Source organism: Vigna unguiculata, chromosome 8 (genome assembly GCF_004118075.2).
Source record: "Vigna unguiculata cultivar IT97K-499-35 chromosome 8, ASM411807v1, whole genome shotgun sequence".
In the NCBI taxonomy this organism is placed as follows: Eukaryota; Viridiplantae; Streptophyta; class Magnoliopsida; order Fabales; family Fabaceae; genus Vigna; species Vigna unguiculata.
The window spans coordinates 3,558,707-3,582,313 of NC_040286.1; the positions used below are offsets into that span (position 1 = coordinate 3,558,707).

Below are 23,607 nucleotides of genomic sequence, written 5' to 3' on the forward strand. Positions count from 1 at the left end.
TTAAGATTAATATAATTAAAGTATTATAAGTACATTTTTTTTTTACTTATATTCTTATTTTATGATAGATAAAATTTGTATTAATTTCATCAAATAAATCAAATTTGCTTATTATAAAAAAACCAAAATGGGAATTCATTCAATGATAAAGTATAATAAAAATGATGTTAATATTTGTTTTTGCTTATTATGAAGTCATTTTACGATGGTAGTATAAAGAAAGTAAATAGTAAATAAAAAATAGAAAAGTAAAAATCTAATATAACAATTTAATCCCAATAAAGAAAGGATCAGGTAGATATTTGATTGGGTACTTTATAAATGTATTAAATGAAGTTTTACAATCTTAATACATCACTGTCAATTTTGCACATGTTTGCCTGTTTTATATATGTAAATATTTCACTGTCAATTTTGCACATCTTTGCCTGTTTTATATATGTAAATATTTTCGTTTATAGTTTGTAATATAAAGAATTAAAGAAAAGACATAATTTCATGATTTTATTATAATAGAAATAATTAATTTTAAAAGAAATCAAAACCCAATCCAGTAACTTAATCCAAGGAAGAAAAAATAATTAGTTAATTTTTTTTTAAATATTGCGAACAAGTATTTTACCAATTAGAGATATAAATAATCTAAAGTAAAACAATATTATCAGCAAAAACTATAGATGTTTTTGTCATTCAATAGACGTTTCCATAACTAACCTTTTTGTTCATGAAATAGTGATGGCAACTATCATAATTGAACAAAAAATCAAAGGTTATTTTAAAAGTAAAAGAAAATGAGAGATATTTTTCAAATTGAAAATATTGTTAACAAGTCAAATCACTTGTAATGACAATTTTAGGTTATTTTTGAAATTTTAATTCAAATCACTTTACCATTTTACTCTTTATACTTATCAAAAGGCTTAAAAATCAAATAAAACATTAATAAGGTCTAACTTCAATTTTAGGCTTCAATTTGTTGGTGTGTTTTATGCATCAAATAAGCATTAACAATTGTTTGAGAAAAAATAGTTAATCACTTAATGACATTGACTTAACAACCACTTAAATATGAATGATTCTATTTAATGATGGTCATAGTTACGAAATTAACGAAGTAAAAGTTCTTACTAAGTTTGTAATAAAAATGCATCGAAACTACCCACCATTAGTACAATATACTTATAGTATAATTATGAATATTAAGGAAAGCAATTAATTCAATTTATTTACTTTTTTTAATACCATCAGTGTATTAAATTTAATTTCCATTAATAATGACTTTGACCAAAATAAATTTACTATTTATTAATAAGAAACATATACGTTCATGAAAAATAAACAAAGAAAATAGTTTTTGGTCTGCCAAAATCAAGTTAAATTAAACTAACCTGATATTGAAAACAGGACGAGGAGTTATCCGTTTTACTGAACCACTTTTGACATTTATTAACATTTACTGTTTTATTTGACTATTTAAAAAATAAAAACATAATTTTGTAATTTAAATAAAATAGTCATGTAAATTGTAGAAAAAATATATAGGATATAGTATTATTTTATTATTCTTTGCTACCGGTTCCGTCATCATTTACAAAAAATAATAAGGTAAATCAATTAATTATATTAAAATATATTAATCTCTTAATATATTTCTTTGAGATGTCCTTATTGTAAAATAAAAAAAAACATATGTTATAATACTTTCTTAATAAGAAAGTGTACACCGATTAAAGTTATGATATTTTAAAATATATGTCACAAATTTAATGTAATTGAAATTTACTTATATATGAATTTAAAATATATCAACTTTAATTACTGTACTTTTTTTTATTAAAGTGTTATAACATATACTTCTCATTGTACATTAAGGAATATCAGAAAATACATTAACAGATTAATAAATTTTTTTTGTACTTAATTAATTTTCTTAATTTCCACATTTTTATTTTCTTCGTACAAAAGGACGATGAAAACATCAGAAAAAAATAATAAAATAAAAATATGTGGTATAATCATTTTTTTACAATTTATATGAATTTTATTTAAATTAAAAAAAGTTATATTTTTATTTTTCTAAAATAGTCAAATCAGATAATAAATGTTAACAAAGGTCAAAATGTATCCTTTATTCGTATTATTTTTCGTTTCGGTAATAAAGAACGTGTGGACTAGTTTTCCATAATTTACTTAAAATAATAAGGTTTAATTATGCATTTCATCTTTGGAGTTAAAATTCAAAATGGTACCAAACTTTTAAAAGTTTTAAATTGATCATTTTTTTTTAAATGTGTCAAGTTTGTATTTTTTGTTAAGTATGGCTAGACGATATTAAATAGAGTGATACGTGTCAGTTCTTCAGTTTTTTGAATTTTTTATTATTTTTTTATTATTTTTGTTGATTTTTTTTTGAATTTTTTTAAGAAATCAAAATATTGTCACGTGTGAAGCTGTCATCGTGTCACGTGGCAGTGACAGTGACACGTGTCAGTATTATGTCAGATGTCATTTCCTTAGTCTCAATTTGGTTTCTATATTCTAATTTTTGTCTCAATGTTGTCCCTATTTTTGTAAAAATAATTCAATTTCGTCCATCTCCAAATTAAAACAAAAATTAATTTTATATAAATGTTATACAAATATTTTTATTAAATTTGATATTTTTATTATATATTTTTAACATAGCTAAGTTTATTTAAAATTATGTTTCACATTCAACTTTACTTAAAATTGTTTTCAAATTTTAAATTTATGTGTTTTGTTGTTACATGAACTAGTTAATTTATGAATTTTTTTTCTATTAACATTATTTTCTATTAACAACTTTAAAACAATTTTAAATAAAGTTCAATGTAAAATATTAATTAAATGAACTTAATTTGGTTAAAAATATTTACTTGAAATATCAATTTTGATGAAAATATTTGTGTACATTTATATAGGAATTAAATTTGATTTCAATTTTGAGAGGGACAAAGTTGCTAATTTAAAAAAAAATTGGGACTAAATTGAAACAAAAATTAAAATAAAGGGACCAAATTGAGACTAAAGAAATGACACCTGGCATAATATTGATACATGTCATTGTCACTGGCACATCACTCTATTACTGCCACCACGTGACACGATGACAACTTGACACGTGACAATTTTTTGATATTTTTTAAATAATTCAAAAAATAAAAAAAATTCAAAAAAGAAAATCAAAATTTTGAGGAACTGGCACGTGACAGTCCCTCTAACGGCGTCAACCTTGACTTAACAGAAATGGCAAACTTGATACGTTTTAACAAAAAAATGGACCAATTTGAGACTTTTAAAAATTTGGGTACCATTTTGAGATTTTAACTCTAAAATGGGGACCAAAGGCATAAGGAAACCAAATAATAATAATCTACAACAATGTATAAAGATATTCCTCTTTTGTGTTCACATTTCAAAATATTAATTTTATCCTTTAAAATATAACTTTTTATAAAATTTTTGAAAAATTGACCGTTATTTTTACAAATTTTTTTTATTTATCAACAATTATTCTTTCACCTTTTATAATATATTTTACTTTATTTTCAATAAATATAATTTTATTTTATATATTATAATTTAATAACATTACATTATCATCATCTACTAATATAATATCATATATTTAAAAATACATATACACAAACACAACGATCACTGTATATGCTATAAATATAAATAATAATAATAATAATAATAATAAAAACGTTATAGCTGGCAATGGCAATATGCATACGCAGTATGCATACACTCTACACGTGACGCTTTTACAACTTGCCAATCTTTTTAATAAATATATTAAAAAAAATGTAAAAAGTTGCAATTTTTTATGTAAAAATGACATTACAATAACAACATCGTTACACACTAAACCTTTAGCAGTATTATTATTTTGTTAGACCGTTAGCATAATTGTTTTCAGTTTCATTTTTTATCTAGATAATTTTACCTTTTATCAATTTATATCATCATGTAGAAAATATATATTTTCTGCCATTGTTATTGTCATTGGTGTCATTTTCTAATTATTTTTTTTTCAATCCATGAATAAAATTGGCACTTCTATAATTATCAAGTTATATTCACTTTTATCTATGGTGCTTAATTGTCATATACTATGATCGTCTCATTAATGAAAATAATTAATTATTGTTATTTCACCTAACTAAGACTAAGGTGGTGCATCACATCCAAATAAATAAAAATTAATGTTTGGATTGCTCAATAAAAAAGTATAAGATGCCTTAATATTGAAGATTGACATGCAAACCTTTAAATAAGCTCATTCGACAAACAAAGACTTCAAAGCAAATCCATCTCCACAAAACATTCCAAATCATAGAAATTTAATGGTGTTTTACCTCATTCTTTGTGCAATTGACCTTCCCTAATTAATGGATTACGCAAGAACCTAACATTATAATAACATCATTATCATTAGACAACAGTGACACTGCTAATACATCCTAATTAAATTTTCAAAAGTAAAACGTATTATTTAAATATATGGGAACTAATATCTCTATATATAAAAATTTAAATAAATGTCTTACATAAGATGGTTTTTAATGATTCGAGGAGTCCCTGTACTCAACTATTAATTTTAATAACAATAATTTTGCTTGAATTTAATATTTTTAATAAATATGTCAAAAAAATTAAACAACGTTATATCACAATATATATTAATGGATATACTTTTGAAATATTTCATATATTAATTATTTACAAATCATAATTTTAATCATATAAAAAAACATTTATTCAGCTTAATGTAAAGATGAAATTGTAATAATTAAAGATAAAAACTACTAAATTTAGAAGCTAACCAATAAGAAAGCATGAAAATGTATGGTACATTGATATTTCAATTTGAGTCACTTACATGTATCTGACATGTATACATGTTTGACACGTATCCATATTTGATCCTTTAAAATACTTTATCGATACTTATCACTAAAACATCTAATTTATAAAATAGTAATACTTTAATGATGATAATAATTTATAATTTTTTATGCTAGAAACTTTAATACATATATTTATCGTGTTTTGAGAACTATTGTACACTTTCCAATATGAAAATATAACATATATCTTATTATTTTTAGAATAAATATATCAGTGTATCAAATATGATACATGTATTGTATCCGATACACGTATCATGTGTGCATACATGAAAACATACTTTAAGAGTGTTAATTTTGTGAAAATTGAACAATTATTTTATGCTAAGTTTAAAATATCTTTTTAGAATGATAATTAAATTGTTAGACTTTGGCCTTTCCATAAAAAATATACATAAATATGTAATTAATTATTTCTTCAGACAGAAATGCTATGGATTAAAATAGTATATTTATACCAATTATAATCACCTTTATCCTTTATATAATAGCAGGACAAAACTATAATTTAAATATTTTTTTTCGGCTCATGTCATGTGAGAGAAGTAATTCACCCTTCCTTAGGTCTCCATAATCTCAAATCTTTCCTAAATATATAAAGATAAACAACCACTTTTTGCACCTCCCCTTCAACCATCAACAGTAAATTATTAAATACAAATACAGTGTAATGGAAGAACTAGTGATAACAATTTGATGATCCATTTACATAGAAGAAAGGAAAAGACATGATAGCTGCACACCAATTTTTAAGGTTTTATTTTAGTTGTTAAATATATTTTTGGAATTTTAACTCTAGTGAAAATTAAAATTAATTCCTCTTGAAAATCTTTAACCAATTTAATCTTTCATCTTTATAAATGCACAAATTTAGTCCTTTAAACCAAATTTTTTATGTTTATTTATCGTTTCAAACGTATTTTTCAACTAATATTGAAACGAACATGTATCAAAACGATGTAAACAAACTAAAATACTAGAATGAAATGTGTTTAAAACGTCAACCAAACTTAATAAAATTTTATTAAAAGTACTAAATCAACGCATTTAGAGAGTTGGAAGACTACATTAGTTAAAAATTTTCAAGAGAAACTAATTTAAATATTCACTCAAAATTGAAAGACTAAAAATATATTTATTATAATGGTACAATTTAACTGTCTATTTAACCACATGACTCTTCCTTTCATCCAAAAATCATGTAAAGCCAGCGTAACTATAGACTTATTCATACAGATAAAATTATTAAAATTTCCCTATTTTAGTAATTTACACACAAAATTACACTTAATAAAAAAAATTTAAGTATTTACTGAATTCAAAACTAAGAATAGATGACTACCATTGAGAAAAAAGGTGGTGGACAATGAAAGGAAAAGACAGAAGAAAAATTTGTGATTAGAGGAATATTGTCTGAACATAAATGAGCAAATTTGAAGGTATATTGCTGAAAAATATGCAAAATAATACGCAAATTATTGCTTACCAATATGTTTCTTTTGCTTTTACTTTCTCCGTGCTTTCCTATCTACCAGGGAGAGTATTAATGAGATGAAAATCCGCACCATAGATTTCGACAAGCACTGTCATTTTCCACCAACCACATTAATTAAAGTGTCATAATTTACTGAATTGGAGGCAAAATTTCTCTTCTTTCATCTCGACGAGGAAATGAAGAGGGTAGGATACATTATTAACCGGACCGTGCTCAGCCCTTGTTAGTTTCACAAGCACGTACATAATATACATTACAACTCATTTATCTTCTTTTCTTATAAATATACACTAGTTTATGACATATATTACAACTATTTAAGTTTTTCTTCTTTTTTTTTTTTATATAAAACACTATACACCAAAGTTTCCAATAAAAGGAAACATAATATACCCAAATACCAAGGATATGGAAAACTCTCATAACGGGCCATTTGATGATAGGTAAACCACGGAAAATCTCACAACGTAAGTACAGGAGCACTTTATGCAGACTTTGGAGCTCCACCCGTTTCAATCAAGCATTTATTGGAAAGATTGACTATTGAATCTGCAATCACTCTAGCACTAGATTTCATGTAACCACCTGTAATATGGAGCGACAAATAAAGACGATTGGATAAAACAACAAACAATACGAAGAAAAAATGGTTGAAGTTTCTAAAAAGGATTTGTGACATGGATGGGTTGGGAATATGCCAATTTCTACAGTTGGTTATGCAGAACCCCCTCCACTAAGCAAATTATATCAATTCGGAACAGGAGGAAATTTTCGTGTTTTTGTTTCACATGTCATCTCAACAAAAAAAAAACACACACACACATAATTTATACCCTTTTACTCTTGGAAAGCACGTTTTGACGCTTTTAGGCGCATCTAAACGGTTTTCTAACCAAACTAATGTTGGATAAGATAATCGCTAACAAATAGTATTTAAAAAAAATATTGCATAGATGGGCATGTGGTCATACGTACGAAGATAAACACTTAGAAGTTAGACAAAACACGGGCTAATTTCAGGTTTCCCTCAGATTCCTTTTTTAACATAAGAAGATGCTTGCAAAAAGTAAAGAAAAATGCACAAACTATAACCTAAAGGAAGTTTGTAATGTTAGAGTAGGTTCTTGTTAGGTAAGTTTCCTTTGCACAAAAAAGGCCAAAGCAACCACCATATGATACAGAGGGAAACAATCGCAAACCTGAAGTGAGCATGACGATGGGAATGTTCTTCTCGCGAGCAAACCGAAAAACTTTTTCATCTCTAAGGGCAATTCCTTCAGGACTGATCTGTGTATATAAAATAGCACAAGCACTGCGCATGGTGAGTGGTAAAGGAATTAACCAACACATTAACTCAGAATAATGACCATTCTTTTCATATACATATAAGAGAAAATGACTAGGCAACTAAAGTTAATATAAACGTACACTCCCTTTGCACTAAAATATAAGCAAAAAAAGAGTCATGTTTGGTGGGCCTACATATAGCAAATTTCAACTAGCACAACCCAAATTCATTTTACTATTTCAAAAATACCCTTATCTTTATACCAAAGTATCACCCCTAACAAATACATTTGAGGTAATTTAGTAAAAGGACCTTTTTATTACTATTCTTAACTAGTGAGGAAGTAGTTAATTCTGTTTATATTTGAGTTTAGAGGTGATATTTACTGCAATAAAGCAAATTCAAGAATGACATTACCTCCAACCTTCCTAACGGATCTCCTTGTAGGATGTCGGTTCCAGCATTATAAATTACCAACTCAGGGTTAAACCTACGCCCAGCAACCTTGAATCACATTGACATGAAAATCAAAAGTTAGGATAAGAACTTGAATGTTAGTATGCCTTCTTCACCAGATAAACAATTCTGTGGCGTGCTATGGGTATGGTTGGAAGTTAAGAGTAAAGGGGAAAGGAGGGAAGGAAACTAAATGGGAATGGGAGGATTAAGATTAGGAGGTAAAGATACAGTTCCCTTTCCCTTTTTGATTTTTAAAATAAAGAGATCGATAAGATAAAGCGCACCATGCATCAAATGAACAGTCAATATCATTGGACTTGGATTGGTTATAGAAATGTAAAAGTATCTACAGCTACACATAATCCTATCAAGCCAATAATATTAGAGAATTACACTCTATGATAATATAAGATACCTCTAGTGCTTCATCTAATTTTTGCAGGTACTCTTCTGTAAGTGTCCCACTCTGAATGTTCAGGGGGAAACATGAGACACAGAATCTTAAAGAGAATGATAAAAAAACAAATTATGATTAATGTTTAATGGATAATAGTTTAATATACCTTTACTTCAACTTTCTGATTTATGTAGTTTCTCGCCTCGTAATCCTGATATAGAAGGTAAAAGGGATCGCAAGGAATTGATATAAGTTGGTCTCAAGGTGATTGTTAAGAACCAATAAAACAGTAATAAGAGAAGAAAATAACTCGTATTATTCAGAATCCCAAAACAAGAGGACAAAGTATTCCTCTTCCCAAAAGAACCGATCCAGGATTCTGGTTTCTTCCTCCCAAAAGCCAGACCCCCCTGCTCCAACCACGTCCCCCATCTCATATACTCTCATTGCCTATTTTTGTCCCCAATCTGACACGTAGGCAATTCTGTTAGAGACAGAATCATAGTACGTTTGTCTGTGGATCCCGTGCAATGGCTTTCCACTTCTTCCTCTCATACACCTTTTGGGCCTTCCTAATTTGCCCCCCTAATTCTTTGCTTGTATCAGTCATAAAATTGTGACCACTGTATCAGATTATATGCATATTTTAAAGTAAACACAAATATTAATTAGCAGTTGACAATGGACCATCTATCTTCACACAATTTAGGCCTTTTTTTCCAATAATCAGAAGAAACATACTTCCAACATCACGATGAGGCATCATTATTTAGGAAACAGTAGGCATTAATGTGTTGCTGAGCCCATTTCAATAAATTTTTTAGCCAAATCATTTTATGGCTTCCTGCATACTTCATTTACAAGTCAATTGCAGATGCAAACAGAGAAAATATTAGCATGCTTTAGCTTGAGTGCTTGACATAAATGCCTTTTTCCTACATTTGAATAGGTTTTCATCACTGGATTTAGCAAGTGTGAACAAGGCCAGTAAAGGAGGCCCCAATAAATAATACAAATATCAAGATTGGCCCAATAAATGAAGTTATATGGAAGTTAACCCTCACAAACACATGTATGACCACACAATTTTTAACGAGAATCATTAAATAAAAAAATACCTTGATCTAAATGGCCTTTCCAAAATTTAGAGTTTTTATAATACAAAAGCCTCATTTGACCCACTGTTCGCATCCAATTGCAAGATATGGGACTCAAGTCCACATAGGAAGTACAAAATTTAGGTGTGGAGTTACACGAATTTGGGTTCTCCAACTACAATGGCTAAGTTTTTGTGGTACGGTCGTACCAATTTTATTATCAAGTTCTTGGAAATATCTTTTAGCTGCAATCAGGTAGTGGGGCTGGTAATGGTAATATTGCAATGTTTGCCGGGGACTAGTTAAATAGCTAGAACACAACCAACTTGCATTGGTGTTGGAGCTGTGACTCATGGTGGGATATTAGGACCCAGTTGCAAGTATGAGACTTGACTCCCACATTGGAGGTATGGAATTCTAGTGTGAGGTTCGTTGGGCATTAGGCTCTCCGATTACAATGGTTAGCCTGTGATGTGATTTGCTTAAGGTTCCCCACTCAGTAGAAAAAGGATTATCACCGACTCACAAGACAGAAACCTTCCTGATGTACAAACACTCACTCTTTTTACCATTGGAATGTAGAAATGAAATTGCAATATATGCTTTCATGCACTCCACAATGATATACACACAGAAAAAAAACATCCTTCATTCCATAAAAAGGACAGGACAATTCAAATGTACAAAATAACAGGACACTGCGGCATGTCAGATGCCAGCCAGCAATGTTGAATAGATAAGACAAATGTGAAAAGAGAAACAGAGAAAAATCAGTTCAAAATACTAGACAGGAAGACAAAATGTGTTAAACAAATCAAGGAGCAGATTACCAAAGGATAGATTCCAGGATTGTACATATCCAAGATATAGACTCGGCCTGCCATTACAAAGTCCCTATTAGTAAAAACCTAAAAGATAAGAAACCAAACACTAGAGTAAATTTTTTTGGACATTACTATCACAGGCAAAGTCCATTTCATGGCCGTTTCCTTGATGTGCATCAAGATCAATGATCATCACCCTGAAAAATTCGCAATCAACTTTTGCACGAGCAATAACAGAATACTCTAATTTGCAAGAGGATAGTACCTTGATATATTCAACTGAACAAAAGCAAAGTGGATGCAAAGAGAAATATCTGCATAAACACAGAATCCACCTCCTTTTTCTGCAGAGCAGTGATGAAAACCTCCTCCCACATTAATGGCCCATCCTCTCTCCTTTGCAAGTTTTGCAGCCAGTACAGTTCCTCCAACCTGCCATTAGATTAGGAACAAGAACAGATTTTCCGATTGCTAAACAGACTATAAAATAGGACAATTAACTTACCTGCTTCTTGAATGGGAAAAGAACTTTTTGTTGCACAAGACAATTGGGAATTAATGCCACGGGAGGGACCTATATTTTAGTATCTCGGTAAATAACCCATCATAATGCATCAACTATATAAAGCCTCAGCAACCACATATCAGTTATCAATTATCATACACAACTGCAGCACTAAATAGCAAAGACAAATATAATAAAGAACTCCAGCACAATCATACCAGCTTTCTATTCTAAGACAACATATAAGAGCTCCAGGGTTAAAGAGTAACAAGGAACAAAGAGTATCACCAACAAAAAGATGGCTGCCTCGTGCCACAAGAAAGTGTAAAGTACCTCAACTATCATAGCAACTTTTGAACTCTCCTTCAGGCTATTCAGATACAATTCTGTGTGAACCTTTAGAGAAAAAGGAATGAAAGAAACAGATTTAGCACTAGACATGTACTTTAAATTACATCATTTTCAGTTTCAATCACATATATTGCTTATTGCAGCTAGACATGTGATTTAAACATACATGCACAACAAAGACACGTCAAATGCAATTTAAGTCCTGATTTAATTAATTTTCTCCATGAACACTTACAAAAAGAAGATAAAATGAGATACATTATTTCATTAATAAATATCAACTTATGCACTTCAATTTCATATGAACTCTCTTATCTAACTTCTCCAAAAATTGAAGAACATAAGTTGATTTTAACTTATTCACAAACACTTGCAGAAAAGAAGAAAAAATGGGATGCATTTTTCTTGTTAGTTAAACTCGACTTATAAACTTCAACATTATAGAAACTTCCTCATGTAACTTCTCCAAAAACTGGAGCACATTAGTTGATTTTGACATATGTAATTCACTTTGCTTTTAACTTTATTCTTCTTCCTAATTAAGTATTACATAGCGCTTACCACTAGAAGATCATCCTTGGAAGCTTCGAGAGGCTCAACGATGCTTCCTTTGTCGAGAATACCAAACGAAACGAGGAATCGGCAAATGCGTCCCCACTTCGACGAATCAAACGGATGCCTGCAACAATCATCAAACAGTTACAAGCTCCCCACACTATTCACAATCCATTCGATTCAAATCACAGCTTCAGAAAAAGAAGAAGAAGATGTTAGTGCGAAAAAAATGCTTACAGTTTCTCTATGCCGAGAAACGATATATCGTAGGATGCGGAGTAGATTAGCGGAACCTGAATAATTCAAAAACCGAAGGCATAAACACTCGACGCGCCAAGAGTGCGAGTGCACTGAACTCGCTTACCTTGGACGGGGACACATCGAAGTATAGCTTGCTGGAGAGGATGCGCTTGCGCCGGAGAGCCTCGTCGTCGTTCTCGGAATAAGACGACATCGACAGCGATAGCGACGGCGGTGGTGGAGAATGGGAGATGTTTTGATGCAAATTGGCCACCGAAACAACGAGTCGGCTCAGTAACGATTTCCGAGATAAAATTTCGAGAATCGTAGAAAACTAACTCACTCACCTTGCTAAACTCGGGTGCTCAATTTCATGCACCTACAAAAAATGGAAAATGTAAACTAATTTGAATTTCTCAATACCTGAATGAATGACAGCTAGACTAAAATTTTATTATGTTCAAAAGATATCAATTTTTTTTTTCATTCTTATTTTGATTCCGGAATAAATATACTCATATCCGGTATTTATACAGTCTTTTTGTTATTTAAAATGTTAATTAAATAATTAAAAAATATATTTTTTCTTTTTACTTATGTATTAAATACCAAACATTTGTATGATATTAAATAATGAGTTGATAAATGTTAGATAAGTATAAAAAAAATACTATATATATATATATAATATATATATATATATATATATATATATATATATATATATTATAAAACGATGTTACTAATAGAGTTACCAACCACTTTTTCTTATAGTATTATTTCAAAAAATTATTTCTGATAATTTTTTTATTACATTTAAGTTTATAAAAAAGAAAAATTCTGATGAATAGTTGTCAAATGAATTCTTCTATTATCATCTTATGATTTCACAGGTTCTGAAAAAAGATAGATTGTGATCTATAGTTAACAAACACAAATTAAATTTATGAATAAAAAGTATTAGCTATGTATTTTTCAAATTTATTGTTTATTATTAATTAAAATTTAGAAATCAAGAATAAACTTATCAAGCATGACCATATAATCTTAATTGCATGTTAGTAGAATCCTAACTACATGTTGAGGTTAGTTTTTTATTTAATAAATAATTATCACTTAAAGGATAAATTTAATAAAGTAATTACTTTTATTTAAAAAAACAGTTATTTAAAAGGCAAAAATAATATTTACATCAAACTAGAAAATTCCCTTCATATAATAATATATAGATAATAATAAAAACTAAATATGTAATAATTCAGACATCCTAAACTGTTGTGAATATTTTCATATAAAAGTTTTATGCCTTATTAAATTTAAGCAAGAGCCTATATTACAGTTGTTCTTTGCAGAACACTCATTCTTGGTTTCACTTTATTCTGTCTCCGCATCTGATTCCAAAATTGTGAAGAACTCAGAAGCAGGAGAAACAATGGCAGACAAGCCAAGTCGATCCCTGGTCTTATTCGGCGATGGCTTTGCTCGTTTCGTCGATTCATCGCACACCCACCTTCACTCTCTCGCTTCTCTATCTTCATGCGGTCTCTTGAGTCTCCCCAATTCTCCACCCTCAGGTTCCCTTATTCTCAATCCACAACCTCCACCTGTTTGTAATAATGCTTAACACACTTTTCAATTTATTTTCTCCCATTTTTGCTCCCGCCACATTCAAATTCACTTGGATATGTAGTTTTCAGAAAGCGGGGATGAGAGGGCAGTTAGAGAATTTGCAGTGCTGCTGGATGCATGTCATACTTATTCTAATATGGTGAGCCCATTTGCTCAAGTTTTTATTTTTATTTTTTCATCGTTGTGATATTTTTTCATTCCTTGTTAGAAGGGGAAAATCAGTGGTGGTGATAGCCAAGAGGATCCACCAAAACAAACCTTGTCTGATAGGTATTCTCATTATTTGTTTTCCATTTTTAATTTTTTGTTTGTAAATGTTAAATTAATCGTTTTTTCTTGTGTGGATAAACTTCTCTATAGCATTTATAATTGTTTGGGTCATGTATGGATTTTTAAAAGAAGAAAATAACAAGGTAAATGAATTAAGTTCTTCCTATAAGTTAGTTGGTAGAATTAGTTTGTGTGCAAGTTAAAATGAGTTTTTTGAACAAGTTAAATGAGATAGTTTCTATTAAAGTTGAAGTGAATAAGATGGTTTTAGCTTATATGAGAAACTCGACTTATTTTACCTTTTAATTTTCTTCTTTTGCAAGTGCTTATTGATAAGATTTCTAAACAGGGTCTTGATCTATAGATGACACTCTTTCAAGTATAGGAAAAAAATTTAAGTTTTAGTCCTTAGAAGTTTAAGGACTAAAAGTTTAGTCTTTAAGGGACTAAGACATAAGAAACCTAGGAACAACAAGGACCAATTTGTACTAAATAAGGACTTGTCATCTCTAAGAATCAAATGATTGATTTAAATATATGAAATAAATGTTTTTGTTTTTTGAAATACAGGTTTATGGGAATGAAAGCTTCTATTTTGACCAACAATTCAAGCTTGAAATCTTTTAGTGCCAAACTTGGATTTAATGTTCTTCAATTGAACGAGTTACTGGGAGGTCGTTCTGCTGAGGTTGTGGCCCTTGAGCTGCTCAAGTTGCTTGGCCTTGAAGAAGGGAAGGTGCTGGACAATGACCATTATGATCTTGTTTTCTTTCACGTTGGAGCTGGTGAACAGGAAGCGGTTGCTGCTGATGTGGGGTATATGGATGCTTTGGTTGGAGGCATAATGAGTCAAGCACAGCCCGGATCTGACATCGGTTCACGTCTGCATTTGTCCGTTGTCATGAGCTATGGCAATGTCTTGGAGGGTGACGATTCTAAGTTTCCTGTTTCAAAAATGGTTGATGAGAAGAACCCTCATCTTTCAGTGCTTTATCCTCTACAAAGTTACGGTATGAAAGGAGGGATTCCTCGAAAGGATGTAAGGTAATTAAATCAATATTCAGCACATGGACAGAATGAAATAGATAATTTTTTTTTTCTTTTCCTTGGGTCTATGCTTTTAAGTGGAACCAAAATGGATAAATTTTTTACCGCTTATTGTGTTCTTTTATATTTTCAAAATATGCTAAACATAAATAGAACTCATGTTATGATATGCACATGTCCCCCAAATACTACCTAAGTTATAGTAATTGAAGATTAGTAATATTTGCTTTCTCTTTGGATTGACTTGATTATTTATCTCGTATTAAATTATACAGGTCACATTCTCCCATATTAATTGCCCAATGGCAATATGCTGTGACTCGCAAGGATAATGCAGAGAGATTTTCTTTTGAAGATTTTATAGAGGTTTGCTTAAAGATTTTACTTCATATTTTATTTACAATTGAGCAATGATTTTTTCCGATTAATGTTTCTATTTTTTTTTTTTGGCTGGCCATCCTCTATTTCTTGATCTTAAAGGTGTCCTATCCTATCTACACAACCTAACATACTTCAATCTTTAAAACTTTCGTGAAGTATTTACACTTTTGTTAGGTTGTGTAGTATTAAATTTTTTTTTTCCGATTAATGTTTCTATTTTTATTCTGCAAGTGTTTACACTTTTGTGAAGTATTATGGTTTGAGTGCTAACCATTGTGGAATTTTGGTAGGCTTGTCATTTGTTTAAGCTACAATGTAATTCATGGTTACTGAATAATCTTTGCTTCACTATTTCTCTCTTTCCTTGTTATGCAGCGTGGTGGAAATCTTACAATACCGGCAGATAGGTTCTTGCATGAGATAGCCTTTAAGCTTTGGAAAGCTCCCAAGTATGGAGCTTGATTTCATTTTTTGTGTTCCTTTTTAACTTTTTTGTTGCCCACTTGTCACAACAGTATAGCTATTTAAAAGTTCTGATTAACATGTATACTTCGGGCTCTAAAGTCCAAACTTTGTTGCATCATGAAATAACTAATAAGATCTTGATGATTGAACGATCTACCTATACACTCATTCTTTTGTTGTGTATGGTTCTCTTTTAGTAAATATAAAAAAAAATGGCAATCTTTTCTTTTGTAATGACATGTATTTTTAAACGTTTTACTAAATAATTTGAAGATAAGATGTCGTGAGTATAAGTACCTTAGAAGCACTGCTAGAGATGATAATGGATATTGTTTTGATTTGGTAATATACAAATACAAGACTCTCACTGTGAGGGGAGTTGCCTCCTTATCGGTGTGATAACAGAGTACAAAAATAGGTGACATGCTGTGTTTTACAACTTTGCTCTTGAAGCGAATCATCATTTTTTTAGAGGTTTAGGTCAAACTTTGCAAAATAATCTAAAAGATAATAATATAAATTTTCTAATACACCACCCCAATATTGGTTTGTAATTATTAATTAGGATTGTCAAGATGGTTCTCATGAAGAACCTTTCACAATCGATTATATAGGAGATCTTGCTGGGCATATGATATTTTTCATGATTTTCTTTCATTCTCATTTTTAATGATAATAGTGAGTCTAATCAAGTTGATTAAGCAACTAAATGTCACTCTCTTTTTAGAATGAAATAATATAAATATTTGACTCTTGGTTTCTTCTCTTTACTATTCAATCTTTAAGTTTGGTTTATGATTATGATTTGATAAAATGGGAGTGTAACGAACAATATGTTAACATTTTTTATACTTTGGATATTTGATTTTAGTTTCAACGTTTAATTGTTAAAAACTTTTGAAATTCAAATGACTATCTTTTGAACTCAGTTATGTCATTTAGACAAGTCTATTCATAAATTGATTAGATTAATATAGGGAAAAAATTACACGATTATAACAATACATGTTGGACGAGTTTGTCCATATATTGATTAGATGAGTATAACAAAAAAAATTAAATTAGTCATTTTATACATTGATTAATTGAGTCTAAGAATAAAATACAAGTATGTATATACACCTATGATGCACGGATATGATACGTGTATCGGATACGACACGTATCCGATACGTCGATACATTTATTTTGGAAATAATAAGACACGATACGTGATAGATACGTGATATATGAATATTAAAAAATGGGTACAATAATGCTTAAAAACATAATAAATATATGATTGTTATTGTGTTAATCCAAATTAAAACTATATGTACTAAAGTTATCAACATAAAAAATATAGATTATTGTCATCATAAAAGTACTACTATATGAAAACTCTTAAATAATGACTAATTTTAGTAACAAAAAATATATTAAAGACCATTTTCCTAATTAGAAACCAATTTATAAACTAATTATTTTGGTAGCCAAAACCTTGGTAGCTAATGTTAGTGACCAAATTAGAAACCAATTATTTTGGTAGTCAAAATCTTGGTATTTAATGTTAGAGACCAATTTAGAAATCAATTCATAATAAAAATTATTTTAATTATCAATTTTTTGGAACTATTTTAGTTACCAATAATTTTTTGTTTTTAAATTGATACTTAAATTGGTCACTATATAGTGACTAGTTATTTTTGTTACTAAAATTAATCATTATTCAAATATTTTATTATATTGTACTACGACTTTGTAAATTAGATAGTTCACTGATAAGTATCGATAAAGTGTCTTAAAGTATCGGATACGGATACGTGTCGGACACAGATATGTGACCTAAGTTGAAGTATCGGTGCATCATAGATATACACTAATCACAAGTCTTACAACACTCATTAGACGAGTTTGTCCATACAGTGATTAGATGAGTTTAGCAATATAAGTTAGATGAGTTTGTTTATACACATATTAGATAAGTCTATTAATGCACATTAGACGATTCTATCCATTCTTTAATTAAGTCTTGCAATATACATTACACAAGTTTCATCCAAATTAAACGAGTGTAACAATACGAATTCGACGAGTGTGTTTATCCACTGATTAAACAAGTGTAACAACACATTAGACAAGTTTGACAATACATTGATTAGATGAACTAACAATATACATTACACAAGTCTAGCAATATAGATTACACAAATCTGTTCGTACATTAATTTGTATTTTTTAGGTTACATATTTTACACATTTCTACACATCCCTTCTAATTTAGAAAGTTTACTCTATATTTCTACGTATGTTTTATCCTTTATATTTTTACAAAATTTACTATTTATATTTTTATAAACATAAACCTATTTATGTTTAATGTACATATAGTTTCAACTAAATATTTTTGCTTTTTTTTCCTGTTCTCATACATTTTGTTATGGTTTGTGGGAATAAGTAGCTTATATAAAAAATGTCATGTGAGCTTAAGAAGGAAGAAAAATACGTTTTTAGCATTATCACTTCCAAAATTTTCTATTATTTTATTAAATGGAGAAAAGAAAGAAAATAAAACAAGGTATCTATAGGATTTAAATAAATCCAACAACAATATTTTTTTTTCCTATTCCGTATATTGTATGAATTGTTTCTTGTAATATATTTATACGTATGTTGAAATCAATAATGAATATATGTAGAGTTTAATTTGAGATTTAAACAAATTGGCTTAACGGTTTTAATTTTCAAAATTTAGAATGTTTTCTGGTTTGGTCCTCCAAATTAAAAAAAAAAAATTTAGTTACTTAATAAAATATATTTTTAATCTCTAAATATTAAATTTGAATGACTAAAATGAGCTTTTTAATTTTTTAAATTTAATGTTTTGGGACTAAATCCATATTTGAAATTTGAATTATTAGAATGAACTTCTTTCTAATTTGAGAAAATTTGATACAAATTCAGAAACTAAGAACATAATTTGTTGTAAATATGATATTTCCGACGATTTTTAGTGAAAACTATTTAACCAAACTTCTCCTTAAAAAGAAACAAAGAAAAAAACAATAAGCTACACCCAACTCACTCTTGAAATGCCAAGTTAAAGGAAAAACCAGATTATACTTTATATAACGTCTAATAATTTCGTTTTCATATATTTATTAACATGAAAAAGCTATTAAAAATTATTACATGAATATTTTAAAATAATAACCATAAATTTAATACGCATAGTAATATATTGTTAGATATTTGTGTGTAAATGTTTTACATGAATAGAAGTTTACATTGTATAAATTATTTATAAAAATTAAAACAATTTAATATCTCGTTAATATATATAAAAATAAAGAGAATATATATTTCTAAAATAATTATAAGAACCATTTAATGTTTATAAAATCAACACAAACAATTTAAATAATGTATATTTATAATTCAATTATTGCATTAATAAAAATTATGATTGATATAAAAACAATATGAATTTTATAATTTTTTTATCAATATCAATCAAATCATCCCAATTGCATAAACAAAATTAGTTCTCTTTCCATTCCATTGGTTTCAAAATGTGCACACAGAAACCTTTTGAGCCAAAAACAAATTTGGTTTTTGAGAAAATTACTAGGGATATTATCTTTGCTTTCATAACATTTCCTACAAATAAATTCTCTTCTATGCTTATTCTCTTTGAGGCATTAAAATCTATTAGAAACTAAAATATCACCAATAAAATTTGATGATGATCTGTAATAAATGTTAACCAATACTAAAGAGTTCATTACTAAAACAACTGCTTCAAAAAGTGTGATAAACATCAATCTTTTTTCACAAAAGTCATTCCATCTTGCTATATAAACAACAAAATGTGTGAATGCTTAAAAAAGATGAGAATCTGAAACTTGAAATAGCTTCTTCATAAGTTGCATACCAGTTTCACCAACTAACTACACAAACATGACTGCATAATACAAACTCTAATAAACACCAAAAACTAGTTGATTAACTTCCCAAAAGAGATAACTCTTATTCCAAAATATGATCTAAAGTGTTACTTGGTGAAGAGGGAAGAACCAAAGCATGAAGATGAAGATGAAGATGAAGATCTAGCAATGTGATAGGTTTCCAACAAGGTAAGTCCCCACCACAAACCACAACAGCAAAAGTAGAGACACTGATAGTAGTCCAAGTAAGAAGGGCCATCCAATCATCACAACTCCTAAGAAAGCAACCATACAAAAAGGCATGAAAGATCTTACAATTGCCCAGAAACCAACCCAGTGCCCCTTCAACATAATCAAAGCTGCTACATTCACAATGTTCCAGTCCATTGATCCGTCGTAACAAACGCGATTCAGACAGTTGGCCACAAATGAGTGGCAGTTGCAAGTGAAAATGTTGTGAGTTTTGGTCTCGTAATCCCGCAGACTAGCTTGTAATGCATCATCCCATGTGATTGCAGTGCCATAATCAACATGTCGATAACGTTGCTTGCATTTGTGTGCAGATAGGTTAGGAGGGAAGCAACACTGCAACAACAGTTGAGGTTATAAAGAATGTAAACTAAGAGTTTATTGTGCTTCTAAACAATTAAAGAATTGACACCAACCAGATATTTAATGGATAGAGTCTATGATGGACCAAAATTTCAATTTGTATCATGTATCCGTGTCTAACACGTATCTATATCCAACACTTTAAGATAATTTGTCAATACTTATCTATGAAGTATTCAGTCTATAAAGCACTAATACTTTTATGGTGACAATAATTTATAACTTTTTTATTTTGACAATATTTAATACATTTAATTTTAATTTTATTTTGGATTCGTATAATATCAATCATATATTTATCATGTTTTTAAGAATTTTGTACATTTTCAATATATATATATATATATATATATATATATATATATATATATATATATATATATATATATATATATATATATATATATATATATATATCACTATCGTATTTTATTATTTTCAAAATAAATGTATCGATGCATTAGATAGTGTCGTATCTGATACACTGTATCGCATCCTTGCCTCATAGGGTAGAGTGAAAAGAATAGCTTAGCAAATTGATTGTTCTGAGTTAATATGTCAACACATCTATGATTGAATTGATTGATTTTCCAAAATCAGGGTCGTCATAATAATCTGAGCTTGTTGAGGTTTTAAAAACAATCATTATCTAGTTCAAATTTAGAATGTATGCTCCATTATCTAGTAGGTGGATTTACAAACAATCATTAACACCATTAAGGTTTAGAATGACAAATGAAGCGCCAATAAATTAATAAGAGTATACAAAACCAATTGCATCTAAGATATCTATCTCTTTAAAGATGACAAGTACAAATATTTGTGTGAAGCCTTTTGAGTGAGCGAAAAAGGGGTAAAATGACAAAAGTTCAGACTTCATTTGATGTATGGAAGGGTAAAAAATAAGGAAATTCTTACTTTAAAGTAAATGATTCATATAATACATATCTCAAGGTAAAACCTCTAAGATTCAAATGAGAGGTGATTATTTATGTTTTGACCTTAAAGAACCTCTAACTCCAAATGTAACTCATTTCTGAGTCATTGTCATAGTTGGTAAATTAGTTTTCCTAATAAATCAATGTATACCTTAACAATTTAACCCATAACTATATTGACTATAAAAGATCATTAGTAGACAAAACTCCCATAACCAACAAAAGATAGTTAATTGAATTTGGCATAATACTATTTTGCAAAAACATGAATGCATTCATAAATAAGAACAATCTGTGTAGAAAAAGGGCAATTTGATAAACTACCTGTTCACGGTCGAGTTGCAAGTATCTTGCCACCGAACCAAACGCAAAATCATCGACATGCACTTCATGTGATCCTGAAAAATCTATAATAACTCCATCCTCCCTACAAATGCCAACATGACCAAAGAAGGGAGCCAACCATGAGACCACAGGAAATGGATTCCAAACCAAACAACATGGAAACTTTGCATTGGTTGGATCAATTTGATCTAGAGGCCACAACTCATGCTGTGTCCTTTCTTCAATTTGTGAAAGTTCAATGTCATAACTTGTATTTAACTCCATAGTAAAAGTCTATAGCACAACAAACTAGTCCTCTGCACATCCCAATTCTGCACAGTGAAACAATTGTTCCTTTGTTAGTTTGATATACTTAATCATGTATCAGCAAACCTTATGACACAAATACCTAAGTTGCATGCTTGTAAATAGTTCACAGCAACCTTCTTATAAGATCTTTAAAAATTCCCATATTATCAATTCTGTAATTACTTTACATTAATAAGCTAAACAGTTCTCTTGCTTCATGCCTTTGAGCTTATCAGCATATATGAATTTAATATTACAATCTTAAAAGAAAACTTTCATGCCTGCACAATGCACATTCCTACATCTGGTTTAAACTTGTTCTTATAATATGAAAAATTGACATAATTTTTGGTCCTATTACATAACACAGAAAAGTACCACAGTTTTTAGAATAGTGCTTTTCTTACACCTATCATTCTCCTAAACAGAACATAATAATAAACTATTACCATATCCATAACCATAATCAAAGTGTCTAAATGAGATGAAATGTCTATATATATATCACCAATCAAAAAACATTCGTGTGAATTCCGCCAAGTGCTGAAACCCCACCAAATGGAAAACATAAAACCAACAGTGTCCAGTGTCAAACTACAGACTCAAGCAGAAAGTCAATCATAACTCCAACAGAAAAGACCATAGAGAAAAACACACAATCAATCACACATTACTTTACCACAAAATCCCTCAACCATGAAAGCAATTAACTTTAGCCCCTCAAAAACAACCCAGAAAAAAAAATGGAACAGAAAAGCAGAAAAGAACTTACCTTTCCCTGTGGGAATAGTTCTCCACTGTCCTCATTATATAAGCATGAATCCCCACATTGGAGATATCGATAAACACTTCAACCGGTTCATCAATGTGCATAAGATGTCAGAAGAACCAGAGAAGTTGAGAACAGAACATATGTGTGAGGAAATCACAGCTCAAAGGAAAATCACAAAGGAAAGTTTTGAGGAGTTATTGCACTTTGATATGCAATTTATGTATGTTTAAGATGAAACCAACCACTTGGGAAAAAAATCACAACACAGATTCACAAAGTCCACAAGCTATTATTCTCTTCCTAGAAATATTAATTTTAATTTCGATTTAATTATTCTTTGTTTCATTTAGGAAAAATGTTTTGGAACCAAAGCAAAAGACCGAGAAATGGGAAAGGTGCATGAACCTTTCTTCACTTTTCAATTTTTTATCTTTCGTGGTGGGCCCCTATGATGTCTACAGAGTTCTTGCATTTTTCTTTTCAATCTCAAGTTGTAAAAAACGGAGCTTTTAGTAGTAAGAATCGTGTTTTCCCGATAAAGATGTGTTTTTTAATAACATGGTTAATTTGGTTTTAGTTTTCTAAGATTGTAAATTTTTGAAAGTATTAAACTTTCTCAAAAAGACCTTTTTTTCCTCTATACTAACCGAGCATGCATTCAAGTGTATTACCTTATAGCGTGTTTGTTTTCGAGAGATGAATTTAAAAGATAGTATTAGAATGGATTTAAATAAATTTGAGTGGATAAATTTTTGTGTTTTTTTTAGAAATGTTGAATAATAGTGA

At 29.3% G+C, this 23,607-nt stretch overlaps 3 protein-coding genes across 7 annotated transcripts; 1 reads left to right on the plus strand and 2 right to left on the minus strand.

Annotated features, from left to right (window-relative positions):
• Positions 1 to 6,542: 6,542 nt before the first annotated feature.
• LOC114194381 (histone deacetylase 2) lies at positions 6,543 to 12,556 on the minus strand. Of its 2 annotated transcripts, none has more exons than XR_003606384.1 (13): positions 12,273 to 12,556; positions 12,146 to 12,201; positions 11,915 to 12,032; positions 11,336 to 11,398; positions 11,003 to 11,071; positions 10,763 to 10,929; positions 10,630 to 10,694; positions 10,504 to 10,550; positions 8,743 to 8,787; positions 8,595 to 8,645; positions 8,138 to 8,224; positions 7,632 to 7,744; positions 6,543 to 7,017 (listed from the first exon to the last, which is right to left on the minus strand). XR_003606384.1 is itself a non-coding variant. In XM_028084562.1 (13 exons), exons 1-13 carry the CDS (start codon positions 12,360 to 12,362, stop codon positions 6,917 to 6,919), a joined length of 1,047 nt encoding a protein of 348 aa, XP_027940363.1. In that variant the 5' UTR covers positions 12,363 to 12,554; the 3' UTR covers positions 6,543 to 6,916. The 2 variants fall into 2 exon arrangements, 1 of the variants encoding a protein (XP_027940363.1); XM_028084562.1 differs by having other exon boundaries at positions 7,632 to 7,719; positions 12,273 to 12,554.
• Positions 12,557 to 13,480: 924 nt separating this feature from the next.
• Positions 13,481 to 16,108, plus strand: LOC114193413. Of its 4 annotated transcripts, none has more exons than XM_028083193.1 (6): positions 13,481 to 13,722; positions 13,846 to 13,916; positions 13,986 to 14,047; positions 14,618 to 15,091; positions 15,370 to 15,460; positions 15,851 to 16,108. In XM_028083193.1, the coding sequence occupies exons 1-6, from the start codon at positions 13,581 to 13,583 to the stop codon at positions 15,935 to 15,937; spliced, it is 927 nt and encodes a 308-aa protein (XP_027938994.1). In that variant the 5' UTR covers positions 13,481 to 13,580; the 3' UTR covers positions 15,938 to 16,108. The 4 variants fall into 4 exon arrangements, with proteins under 4 accessions (XP_027938994.1, XP_027938995.1, XP_027938996.1 ...); XM_028083194.1 differs by having other exon boundaries at positions 13,989 to 14,047; XM_028083195.1 differs by lacking the exon at positions 13,986 to 14,047 and having other exon boundaries at positions 13,511 to 13,758; positions 13,839 to 13,916.
• A 3,573-nt stretch (positions 16,109 to 19,681) lies between these two features.
• On the minus strand, positions 19,682 to 23,178 carry LOC114193252 (protein REVERSION-TO-ETHYLENE SENSITIVITY1-like). Its single transcript, XM_028082978.1, has 3 exons — positions 22,822 to 23,178; positions 21,741 to 22,072; positions 19,682 to 20,451 (listed from the first exon to the last, which is right to left on the minus strand). The coding sequence occupies exons 2-3, from the start codon at positions 22,023 to 22,025 to the stop codon at positions 20,029 to 20,031; spliced, it is 708 nt and encodes a 235-aa protein (XP_027938779.1). The 5' UTR covers positions 22,026 to 22,072; positions 22,822 to 23,178; the 3' UTR covers positions 19,682 to 20,028.
• Between the last annotated feature and the right edge of the window lie 429 nt (positions 23,179 to 23,607).

Excerpts from the sequence above, each read along its gene's own strand:
- LOC114194381 (XM_028084562.1), bottom strand. The coding sequence starts at position 12,362 with ATGTCGTCTTATTCCGAGAACGACGACGAGGCTCTCCGGCGCAAGCGC. Across the intron at positions 8,788-10,503 it reads ATCCTGGAATCTATCCTTTG|GATTACGAGGCGAGAAACTA; the intron begins GTAATCTGCTCC and ends CTTCTATATCAG. Across the intron at positions 8,646-8,742 it reads ATCAGAAAGTTGAAGTAAAG|AGTGGGACACTTACAGAAGA; the intron begins GTATATTAAACT and ends CTGAACATTCAG.
- LOC114193413 (XM_028083193.1), top strand. The coding sequence starts at position 13,581 with ATGGCAGACAAGCCAAGTCGATCCCTGGTCTTATTCGGCGATGGCTTT. Across the intron at positions 13,723-13,845 it reads CCCCAATTCTCCACCCTCAG|AAAGCGGGGATGAGAGGGCA; the intron begins GTTCCCTTATTC and ends TGTAGTTTTCAG. Across the intron at positions 15,092-15,369 it reads ATTCCTCGAAAGGATGTAAG|GTCACATTCTCCCATATTAA; the intron begins GTAATTAAATCA and ends TAAATTATACAG.
- LOC114193252 (XM_028082978.1), bottom strand. The coding sequence starts at position 22,025 with ATGGAGTTAAATACAAGTTATGACATTGAACTTTCACAAATTGAAGAA. Across the intron at positions 20,452-21,740 it reads TGCAACTCGACCGTGAACAG|TGTTGCTTCCCTCCTAACCT; the intron begins GTAGTTTATCAA and ends CTGTTGTTGCAG.